The 12,580-nt window shown below is 41.3% G+C and overlaps 1 protein-coding gene across 1 annotated transcript in view; it reads right to left on the bottom strand.

Annotated features, from left to right (window-relative positions):
* Positions 1 to 373: 373 nt before the first annotated feature.
* The window catches only part of Cep97 (centrosomal protein 97), a 33,720-nt gene continuing 21,513 nt past the window's right edge, over positions 374 to 12,580 (bottom strand). The window contains exons 10-11 of the mRNA XM_028760263.1: positions 11,114 to 11,189; positions 374 to 2,426 (exon numbers count right to left, since the gene is read on the bottom strand). Coding sequence (XP_028616096.1) covers positions 1,734 to 2,426; positions 11,114 to 11,189 — 769 coding nt within the window. The 3' untranslated portion in view covers positions 374 to 1,733. The remainder of the gene's footprint in view (positions 2,427 to 11,113; positions 11,190 to 12,580) is intronic.

Raw genomic sequence — 12,580 nt, 5'->3', positions numbered from 1 at the left:
AGTACCATGTGGTCCTCAATTCTATTTTGGAAGGACCAAAACTTTTGTTTTATATACTTTCAATTAAAGGGGCGCTAATGGCTTTAACAGAATAAATGGGTGATATTAGCGCCTAAGTTTAGAGATCAGAATATTGCCAGAATTTGAAACAGTTGCTTGTCCACAGTTGGAACAATCAGATCTGGGCTGTGCTATTTAATGATAGCAGAACATTCTAAATTCTAATAGATATAATGCCAAGTTCCTAAATGTCACCTTTGATTGACAGATCTTCACATTCAAGCACAATATTATTATTCCTGAAGATAATTTTTATTATTTTCTTTTCTTTTTTTCTTTTCTATTATTGTTGTTACTACTGCTGCTTTTACTGTTTTGTTGGGGTTTTTTTGTGTTTTTTTTTTTTTTTTTGAGACAGGATCTCACATGTAGCCCTGGCTGACCTAGAACTCACTAGTAAACCAGGTTGTCACTGAACTCATCGGGAGCTACCTGCCTCTGCTTCCCAAGTACTGGGATTAAAGGCATGCGCCACTAGGCCCAGCTTAATTTATTTTTTCTTAGTCACCAGTAAATTGTCCTCCAAATGGGGTACTTTTCAGAGATTAGATAAAAAAAAAATCCTTTAGAAAAAAAATCATTTCCAGTCTATCAGGATTTTAAATGTTCTTCACTATGGGACAAAGGTCATGAGTGAAATAAGGACTGAGACACAGCTCCGTGGTACAGAACTTACCTAGCATGCACAGGGCCATAGATCTGGTCCACAGTCACACACACACACATACAAACACACACACAAAATGTACCTTTGGCTCTTCTGGTGAAGTATATAAAAGCAAGAACATAATGATGAATACATATTGATTTCTTACAATCTATTTCTTCCCAAATATTGGCACATAAATGTCAACAGCCTAAAAAAAGTATGTAATAAAAAGAGAGATTTGAACAGCATGATTCCAAGTGAATACCTCTCATGTCTCCTTCCTCCATATCAAAGAGAAATATCCTTGCCCAAGTAAGCTTGATTTTAATCCTGTATGGAACACTTCACTTCAGAACTGATCCACAAATTAGCTAAAGTTTGTCATGAGGCAATTTAATCACCCCACTTAAAACTTATAATCTAGGAGTTAGGTGAACAGTTCAGTGGCAGAGCCCATGCTTAGCATTCTCAAGGCTAAGGGTTTAACTGTCAGCACACACACACATATACACACACACACACACACACACACACACACACACTAAACCTTATTCTCCCTAAGTGTTCCTATATCAGAAGGCTTTCCTTAACTCAGTGTGAAAAACCAAGGTTTTAGCCCAAGGAGACTGCCTGGGAAATCTCAGTTGTCCATAACCCTCATCCTCATCACCCCTCACATGATATACCCCTCGTCATGTAGTTAAGAACCAAGTTCTCCTATTAAAATAACCAAGCTACTTCAAGAAACTGTTTCTGAAAGGCAGTACGGATGTAAAGGAAACATTATTGGTGTAATTATTAAGAAATAAAGTGCATATGCCTTTTAATATCAATATTGTTTAGTACAGTAGTACAATGAAGATGAAGATGTAGTTCAGTAGCTAGTATCTCAAAAGTGTGGGACAAGAGTACAGGTTGTATATAAAGAATAACAAAACGGGGGAAAGGGTTGCTCCCCTGCAAAAGAAACTGAGAACATTAAGAAAATCGAAGTGAATTTCTGCTTCCCAGTTAATCAGACAGGTTACACAGTGACACCCACATGCAGCACCTGAAATGAAGCGTCACATTCCGGAGGCTGCCCTTGGGCTTCTTCGTTTAACTTACAATTCTCTGACATCTGACTAATTTCCTCCTGAAAAGTAGGAGATACTCTCTGAGTCTCACTGTCAGAGGAGGCATCTAACCTTTCCGGAGAACAAGCTAGGTGACACTTATTGTCTCCTGCCACATCGGCAGAATCTGCCATCTCCGCAGCGTCATCCAGCTGCTGGACCGAAGTTAAATACTGTTGGAGCAGGGTGTTGTCCTGCTCACTGACTGAGCCTTCCTTACTGCAGTCACTGTGCTCCTCAGCTGTGGCCTCTGAGTCTGGGTCTTTAACACATTTAACTGTGTCAGCAGAATTCCCCAACACGGAGTTTTCGCTGCTTTCTACCAAACTTTTTTCAAAATCCAAAGAATCCTGCAAACAGTGAACTTGTTCTGCCAGGGAGGAGTGAAAACCAGAGTCGGGAAAGTCCGGCACTGACTTCCCTTGGGGAGCTTCATCCTCAGCAATGAACCAATCCGAATTCCGATCGGAAGAGGGGTCCTGATGTTGTGGAGATAACGGAGGCTTAGGTGACACCAGAGTACTTGATATAGGAGGCACATCAGTATGCCAGGAAACTAGACGCTGCTCCACTGTCTGTTGCCAAGCTTGTAGAGATCTTACCTGTAAACCAGGAGATACAGTTTTAGTATAAAGTAAGTATCCTGTCTTTTTAAAATGTCTGGAGCTTTTTCCCCCCAGAATTCATGCAATTGCCTGCATTCATTTCTCCACTAACCTCTTCACAAGGCTGACCCCCAGCCTAATTGGGCAGGCACAGTGTTTTGTGTCCTTGGTAGCAAAGGGCAATCCCCAGCACGAGAGGAAGGCCGTAGCAGTTCTCCTGCTTCACTGGAGAAGTACGGCAGCATCTGTCTCACTAACTAAAGGGTCGATAATGTGCAAAATATAGACCAACATCTAGTCGATAAGGGTCGATTAGCACCTGTGAGTCTAAGTGGATCTTCTAAAATCAGTCTATTTTAGAAATAGATGCAGACATAGGATTTCCAATTATTTTAAACTGCATTATTTATAACTTTCTAAAATGACTAAAAATGTCCCAAGTTCTTAACAATATGACCCTTTATATCTTAAAGTTATAAAAGTCATTTCAAATTTTTACTATAAAAATTGCAAGCTGAGTGGTGGTGGCACATGCCTTCAATGCCAGCACTTGGGAGGCAGAAGCAAGGCAGGTCTTTGTGGGTTTGAGATCAGCCTGGTCTATGGAGTGAGTTCCAGACAGCCAGGGCTACACAGAGAAACCCTGTCTCACAAAACAAACAAAACAAGCAAACAAACACAGTAACAACAAAAAAGCAAGCAAGGGTAGGAAAGGGCTCAGTGCCCGACATCCACGAAGCAGGTCACAACTGTCTGTACCTCCAGGTGCAGGCTTCCACACTCCTGACCCCAAGGGCACTGTACACACATACGTCACATACATACACGCAGGCAAAACAGCCATACACAGAATTTTTTTTTTTAATTGCAAGCAAGAAAGTAATACTAGGGGTATAGCTCAGCTGGTATAGCGCTTGCCTAGCGTGCATGAGGAACCCCAGCACTACATAAATCAGTTGTAATGGGGCACACCTGTAACCCCACCACTTGTGGGATGCAGGCAGGAAGATCAGGAGTTCAAGGTCATCTTTAGCTAGAGTGAGTTTATGACTAGCCTGGACCACATGAGAACTTAGTTCAAAAATAGAATAAGATAAAATAAAATAAAATGAACTAGACAGCTGGGGAGAGGAGAAAGCCAAACAGAGATGTTTTAGTTTCACTTTGACTACTCTCCCTTTAATTTTTAATATGGTTGTGGTGACAACCATAAAATTATTTTCTTTGTTAATTCATAACAGTAATTTTGCTACTGTTATAAATCATAATGTAAATTCTGATATGCAGGATAGCTTATATACAACCTCTGTGAATAGGTTATTTAATCCTCAAGGGGAGATTATTTAATCCCACAGGTTGAGAACTACTGTTTTAAAACCAAGTTGATGCTAAATTCTGTACTAATAAAACCAAAGGCTTAAAATGACTTCAGTCTCTGCCCCTCGCAGGCTGCAGCACTCAGGAGAGCAGGCCCTGCACCTCAACGGGGCAGCACACTTGCTGGTCCTGGTGGAGAGGGCATGGGTGAGTAGTGGGAGCCAGGTTGTCTTTCCTGTGAAAGGTGCATGAACGTCCTGGAGATGCCCTCCTGGAGGCAAGGCCCTTGGAACTTCTCTCCCACTTGGCAAGGACCAGTGGGAATGATATCCAGAACAACTGTGTCAATCCTCTGGAGAGGGGGGCTATGATTCCTGCTTACATAAAAAGTTAAGTAAAGACATGATTGATCAAGGCCTTTATAAAGGATGCCTTATTGGATGGTCTCAAAAACTGATGTATGAGGAAATAGGAAAGGCTTTGGAAATATCAATTACTTCTGAGGACTTAAGCCTACCAATATACGGAAGAGAGGGAAAGTTTAAACCTATTAAAAGAACATAGAGACTCCCCGACAGTGGCACGGGTTCCTTCCAGTCTGTGCCAGTGCCCTGAGCAGGCCTTGAGCATCAGCTCTGCGCCCAATCCCCCAAAACTCAAGAGGCTTGACTCCCAGGAGCACTAACATGCCCAGGATCATGGTGGCTGCCAGAGTGATTGGTGAGACAGGCTGACAAAGAATGATGCTGACCTGTGAGCTTGCTGAGTGTCCTGACAACGTTAGTGGGAAGCTGTATTGGACATATGTTCCTGACCCACCTTTGCTTGCCTATACCCAAGATGGGACAAGCTGCCTTGCCTCAAGTTTTTAGACCTTGTGGGACAGAGAATCAAAAAGAGAAGTTATAAGGGCTCTTGTATTTTTCTTAAATGGGACCAGTTATTCAGACTCAATCATGTACTGGTCTAGAAATCAATCCAATATTAGAAATATCAGTCTTCATTTGGAAGTCTGGTTCTGGACATTTTCAGAGACATATTTGGAAGTTAGCTGCAGTTTTCTATGATGTTATGTTAGCAAGAGATAAAGTTGGGACAGGATCTGGATTTCAAACAAGTGTTAGTGCATGTTTTAAGGCTCTTTTAATTGTCAAGTTAAAATGACTTTTATTTCTTCTACAGTATTTATTATAAATTGCATTGATTGTACACTTTCTAATTGTGTTAGTGTGTTGAAACATGGCATGTCTGTTACGGGGATCTATCAGCCAGCTTTTGTCTTATTGCCCTGAGTATTATAGAACCTTGGTTTTCTGAAGAAGAAAGAAAAAGCTTGCAAGTACTGGAAGAAGTGAGCTAGGCTTTACGCAGAAGCAAAAGGGTAGTGGGCTTGATTATTGCTGGTATAACAGCTTTAATTACATTAATTGCTAGCACTTCTGCAATTGCTTTGACACAAGAAGACAGCTACTTTTCTTAATCATTTAGAAAAAAAAATGTTACTAGTGTGTTGAGTATACAAGAGGATTTAGATAGGCATTGGAATATAGGATTGATGCTCTTTATCCTATTTATTGGAAAGAGGTTCAGAGCTTAAGAGTAAGGAGCCATCTTGAGTGTCATGCCAAATACCAATGGAGTTGTGTTACTTCTAAAATTTACAATGATAGTCATTATAACTAGGAAAAAGTTTAAAGACATTTGCAGGGTATTTGGCATAATTCTAACACCTATCTGGATGTTTTAACTTTGCATAGTGAGTTTATGAATTTAAAGAATGCTGCTCTGCTGAGCTTTGATGCTGCAGATAATGCCAATAAAATTATCCATGGCCTGAGGTCAGTATTTCCATTTTGGTCAAGCATCAAAAATGGCATATACAGATTGATTGTTCCCTTTTTGTCCTGGGAATACTTTTACTCCTGCCCCTTGTGTTAAAGCTTGTCTTTAACAACATCAACATTTGGCAGCCAAAGTACATGGATTGAACCTGAAAATGGACCCCCAGACAGAGTTATTAAATTAACAGGCTGGCAAGCCAAGGGTGGGTAAGATCCTCACAGAGCCTTACCAACCTAAGACATGAGTGCATTGCTTTGGATAATGTATATTCCATGATGAGTAAGGAAGGCATTCTTGTCAGAATGACCTAAGACAGGCTCAGTCTTGTTTATGAAATAAAAAAGGGGGAGATTTGGGGGCTGCTTGGCAGGAATATGACATGGGCCAAGGACAAGGAAATGGGCTGCTTGGAAGGAATATGACATTGGCCAAGGACAAGGAAGTAGGCTTCAGGCAGAATTCTGACAGGCTAGAACAAAAAAGTAATTTCAGGCAGGACTCAAAATCTTAGGCTAGAACAAAGAAGTAGGCTTCAGGCATGAAAATGACTTTGGGCTAGGACAAGAAAGTTGGCTCAGATATTTTGGTCATCCTGATAAGCCCTTAGAAACAGTGATCATGGGAGTGTTCACGGAATTTTGCTTATTGCCTTGCTTGTTCTTTGACTATTTGTGTTTATTGTCTTGCTTGCTCCTTGACTATTTGCATCTATTGTATTGCTAGTTCCTCAACCTAAAACTGATCTTAATACTCACATGTAGTTAAAATGGTATAAAAGCAAAAAGGAGGGGGGGATGGGATAGGGGCCTTGGGAGTGGGGGAGGGGACAGGGAATGGGGAAAGGGAATAACATCTAAAATGTAGTAAATAAAATATCCAATTTTTAAAAAGAGAGAAAGAAGATAGAACCTAAAGGTCAACAGTTCATTCTCAGGACAAATTAGTCCATCCATAGGATAAGTTAGTAAGTAAAATGTGCTACCTCTTAAAAGAAATATAACTTGGATAGATTCATCTTTGCCTTAGGCAAGGGGAACAGTACAAGTTGATGGGAAGGTATTAATTGTTAGTTTCTACTCTTCATAGAAAAGTTGTATACAGTAGGACCATACTGTAAAACTAGACAGATTATGGCATAAAGACAACTTAAAATACATTGCAAGCATGTTGAATCAGAAGGTGATAAAAATACAAAAGTTTGTTTGGAGCACTCTCCAAGTAGACACACAAGTCCTCTGCATGCAGCCTGTTTTTTCCTCTTCCCTGCCTGGCCTTACATACCCTGACCTTTCTTAGTGTCTGCATAGTTTTGTCTTTTCTAGAATGCCATGGAATTGCAGCCATACATTAGATAGATATGAAAGATTGATGACATGATTGGCTTCATCATCAGTAATACATATTTAGGCCTCTCTCTCTCTCTCTCTCTCTCTCTCTCTCTCTCTCTCTCTCTTTCTCTTGCTCATGGACATACTTGTTGAGGTCAAAAGTTAATGTTGGATGCTTTCCTTTATTGTCCTCCATATTAACTGAAGCAGGGTCTCTTAGTTGTATCACCAGCTCACCAGTCTGCTGGTCAGCTTGCTTGGGGATCCTCTAGCTCTGCCTCTTAGAACTGGATTACAGATGGACACTGTGATAGCTTGTATATGCTCGTCCCAGGGAGTGGCACTATTAGAAGATGTGGCCCTGTTGAAATAGGTGTGGCTTTGTTGGAGTAGATGTGTCCCCTGGGGGTGTGGGCTTTAAGACCCTCATCCTAGCTGCTTGAATGTGATTTTCTGCTAGCAGCCTTCAGATGAAGATATAGAACTTTCAGCAATTCCTGCACCATGCCTGCTTGGATGCTGCCATGCTCCTGCCTTGATGATTGTGGACTGAACTTCTCTGATTGGCTGTGTAAGGCCTGTGTGGTAGGAAGGTTTCTGTATCTTTTGTCATTTCTATTTTGTAGTTTTCAGTATATAAGCATTTTACCTTTTGGTTAAATTTATTCTAATTATTTTATCCCTTTTGGTGACATTATAATGGCATTTTTTTTTGGTTTCCTTTTCAGATAGATGATTTGTTAGAACATAGAAACACAAATTTTGTATGTTGATTTTTGAATCCAGCAGCTTCATTTAATAATATTTTTAGTTCTAATTAAATTCTTCCCTCACCCTCTTTAAAAAAAAAAAAAGTTTGTTTGGATTCTAATTGTCTTTTACTTTGAAACTGCATGTCTGCCGGGCGGTGGTGGCGCACGCCTTTAATCCCAGCACTTGGGAGGCAGAGGCAGGTGGATTTCTGAGTTTGAGGCCAGCCTGGTCTACAGAGTGAGTTCCAGGACAGCCAGAACTCCACAGAGAAACCCTGTCTCAAAAAAACAAAAGAAAAAAAGAAAAAAGAAACTGCATCTCTGCTGCCAGCCTGTGCACAATTCACACTGGATATGCCTGGCTAGATATAATCATTTGCCTTGCAATGCGATATTTAAATCATTTGGCTTACAATATTCAGGTGCTTAGCTATGACATCATCATTTGGATTATAATACTATACTCCTTAGATATGGAAAAAGGCTAATCACTGACCACAAGGAAATAAGGGAAACTTAAAATGAATTTTAATAAATAAACACTTGTTGAGATTCTTGGATAATTAAAGAAAAATTAAAGAAAAGTCTGAAAGCGCATGGGGTTTTCGTTTTTTGTTTTTTGTTTTTTTCCGAGACAGGGTTTCTCTGTGTAGCCCTGGCTATCCTGGAACTCACTCTGTAGACCAGGCTGGCCTCAAACTCAAAAATCCGCCTGCCTTTGCCTCCCAAGTGCTAGGATTAAAGGCGTAAGCCACCACTGCCCAGCTGAAAGTGCATGTTTGAGTGCTCTAAAAGTCTGTATAAATAAAGACAGGTGGCACTCTTCAGGGCCAATTACTTGAACGTCAACCAGTGGTCAGAGTCTTTCTTTTTGCTGATTCTACATTTCCATCCAGGTTACTAAACTCCTGGACAAGGACTCTGGCAGGTGATCCAGCCCCGAGGACAAAGACAAGTGAGAGCTTGCCTCACCCCTGTCTTGAGGTGCTGTAGGTATGATGCCCTCCAGCTTCCTCACCCCCCACTCCTCCACCTGCTGGGTCATGACAGAGGGTGACCTGACCCTATCCCTCACTGGCTGGAGTATGGTTGAAGCGCTCAGGAAAGCAGAACAGGCCCTGTCCCTTGCCTGGTCAGGACAGTAGTGCTAGGCCTGGTGGAGGAAACACAGGAGACCCACCCACACCCAGGGAAAGAGTGCAGAAGAGCTGACCCAGACCCTCACTGGCTGCAGCACTTGGGAGAGTATGCCCTGTGCCTTGACTAGGCAGCACAGTGGAGCTGGCTCTGGAGGCATGAGTACCAGTGAGCCAGCCAGAGAGCATGAGAACATGAAAGCTAACCAAGTCGAGCCATTGGGTGGCCTAGATAAAGCAATGCTGGAGAATAACCCTGGTGCTTTGGCTAAAGGAGAGCCAGGATGCTGACCAGCTCAGCTACCACACAGGCCCAGATCCAGAGCTTCGAGTTGGCCCAGTCCAAAATCTTCATCATCTGAGAACTGTTGGGGTGCATGAAAGGGCCACCTATTAACCCCAACCTGCTGGATCCCCATGACACAGGGTGACAAACAGATAATCCAAGAGGTGTCCCGGTGAGGAAACAATATTGATGGTGTCCCAGAAGCCAGAGAACTCAAACCAGACTAATAATGCACTGCAATAAACATTTGCAAATGTGTTGGGGACAGCATAAAATGACAGGGACTGTCAGCAGAAGGCCAGGATGGAGACATCTCAGAAGCCCAGGGCAGCTCCTTGTAAAGAGGATGGCATCTGGGACCCTGAGCAGCAAGAGACACATCCCTCCAGGGAACCTGCCATTTGAAATTAGGGACTGCCCACAGTAGGCAGGGATGGAGACATTTCAGTAGCCCATGGCTGTATAGATTTCATTTGTGTGTGACTGCTTTTCAGTTGGCCTTGGTGTACATAATTATTCTATTATATCCGGCTTTCTTACTTCTTTCTCCTTCTGCTCTGGTGAATTCTGTGAAACTAGATGTTCCTTGATGTAATGATTCTTAAAATATTAAAAATTGAGACATGGGGCACAGCACAGCACAGTCCTAATGACCCAGGTGCATGTTGAGTGTTCTCATCTTGGAAACTGCACAATGGTAGTTCCAGATTAATGCTTGACTTGCCAAGAAAGTTTAAAAATTATTAGAAAATGAAATAGAGTCAACACTAGGATCCCAAGAAAAGAAAAAAAAACTATTGAAGTTATGAAATAAGTTTTGCATAACATTTAAGAGTGGTTCCTAAATAAGCAAGTATAGAAAGCATACAATTATATATTTTAAACACTAACTTTGTCAAAACACTGGGACTCTTAGGAGAGTCACTGTGTGCAATGTACAGAAGCAGAAAGCTAGCGGAACTACTGAGTTAAGGGTTAACTTGACTCTTTATGACCACTGCCTGGCAGCTTTGCCCATGTCATTTATCATTAGAACTTCACAAGAAAATGCAAGTAGCTGACCTCAGAGCTCTGAGCTCTGAAGTATAATAGGTTTATAAAAGTTAAAGTTTAAATAATGATAAGTTTGCAATTATTATTATTTTGGCTACAGGCCTGGGAATAGGGAAGTTTGAAACTTTGAGGAACAAATTGTAATTCTTAATTCTTCGTGGGATGTGGTTACTCTTTTGAATTTGATTTGGCAATGATTATACAATGTCTTTGGAGTATCAGTAAAAGACTGGGGCAAGAAAAAGGCTAGTGAATGAGCGAGCGAGCATGAGAAGAACATACAAAGAGTGGGTGAAGAGGGAATGTGAGGTGTGCACGGAGAGTGTGTGTGTGAGTAGTGTGTGCATGAAGTGTATGTGAGATGTGTGTGAAGAGTTGTGTTTGAGATGTGTGTGTAGGAGTGTGGGAGTTCAGAGAAAAAAGCACACAGGAGAAAAGCAGAGTGCTCAGGAGAATGCAGAGTGTGTGCAGCCTCAAGCTGTGAGCAAATGAGCGAGAGAGAAAGAAAGCAGAGAGTGAGAGAGAAGAAAGAGAGAGAAACTTTAAGCCTTAAAAAATTGCCTGTCAGCTTGTACTCAAAAAAAATAGTCTGTGTATGTTTATTATGAGCCTTCCAGATATCCCTGCTTCCAGTTGAGAACTCTGATCCTGTGTCAAAGCTGGACCCCGACGCAAGTAAAGATGTGTGGACAGAGGGGGCACACTGTGGAACACACTGTGACACACTATAGCTTCCACAAGATGTTTTGTATGCTTTGTTTTGTTTTTTGGTTTGTTGTTGTTGTTTGTGTGCTTTTTATTTTGGAAGGACCACAGGCAGATACTAGGGGATGAGACGAGTGGGATTGGGGTTCCTGATGTGAAACTATCAAAGAAACAATAAAAAATTAAAAAAAAAAAAAACTTTGGTCTCACTGACTAGAAATGTTCTCTGTTCACAGATACTAGAGGAATCGGCAGTAGGGTTTACCTCATTCCAAAGGAACCTGACAGCTTCTTCTTGCACAAAATTCTTCACACGTTCTTCATTTCTTTCTTTTCTTAACCTACAGTGATTCAAAAGATCATGCTGACATAAGGAAGAAAACTTTGATTTAAACTTCCTGTTAAAACTACTGAACAAATGCATTAGAAAGAGATTAATAACCTAGGAACAACCATTGCCACTTTTAGACTATCTAAGCTCAGACCTTATTCAAAACTATGCTTCAAAACAGAAGCCAAATAAGATGTGTCTGAAATTGAAATTCACACATTCATTCTATAAAGCATTGCCGATGAGAGAAATGTTTGTATGAGTGTGAGTGTATGTACATATGCTTATGTACTAAACATCTCTATGTATTCCCAGCCAAACACAAGTTAGTAGCAGGCACAGGAAAGGCTGGTTAGTCAAAGCTTCCAAACAGTTCATGATTACACTTCAGTGCTCAGGATCACAGGTTAGCAATTAAGGTGTCAGCAGAACTAACCCATCAGCCACACTTTCCTGTTGCCCCATTCCTGATACTCTGGTGTGACAGACTTCTCCCATCTACACCTTACTCTCATACCTCCATCTTACCTCTGAGATCACTGACGCCATCTTGATTCTTAGGCCTATTCCAAGGCAAAGGCTTCCTTAGTTGCCCATTACCATTATGAATATCACCCCACTTTGACCTGAAGTTTATTTTGTGTTTGCTTTTTAATTTTTGCAGGACTGGAAACAGAAACCAGGGCCTTGTACCTGCTAGACAGAGACTCTACCCCAAACTACCTCATTCCTTCTCAGAACTTCCAACACGAGTATACACTTTCTCTAGACTCTCAAAAAGCCATTCTACTGTGGCATCTGACAGCCCTGAATGGTAAGAAGCAAATTCCCTTATAGATTACCTTTCTTTGAACTTTTCCTTAGCCAAAAGAGACCCATTTGCACAAACACTGTAGCTTTCTCAAGCAGAAGCCTTCTCTCCTTCTTTTATATATCAGGATCATCCAACTGTTCCTCACTGCTATTTTCAAGTGACTCTTTATCTAACTTCTTGTCCTGGTTTAGTGCTTTTGCAGCTTGATGCAAACCCAGAACTATCTGGGAGATTTCAATTGAAATGATGGCTCTATAGGATTAGCCTATAGGCAAGTCTATGGGGCATATTTTTTTTTATTAATGATTACTATGGGAAATCCCAGCCCACTGTGGTGATGCCCATTCTGAGCAGATGCTCTGAGTTGTATAAGAAAGCAGGCTGATGCACAATACACTGGTGCAATAGTTGCACAAACACTGTAGGTGTGAGCATCCACTATGGATTTAAGGTCCACTCCACGAGAGAGGAGATGTGGGAGGGAAACCAAGATCAGAAGATATTGTAAAAAAAAAAATACTTTCAATCAAAAGAAAGAAGGGAAGGAAGGAAGGGAGGAAGGAAGGAAGGAAGGAAGGGAGGGAGGG

Source organism: Grammomys surdaster, unplaced genomic scaffold, assembly GCF_004785775.1.
Source record: "Grammomys surdaster isolate TR1022 unplaced genomic scaffold, NIH_TR_1.0 126398, whole genome shotgun sequence".
Taxonomy (NCBI): Eukaryota; Metazoa; Chordata; class Mammalia; order Rodentia; family Muridae; genus Grammomys; species Grammomys surdaster.
The sequence above is the reverse complement of the archived record's forward strand: the minus strand, read 5'-3'. Positions and strand labels throughout refer to the sequence as shown.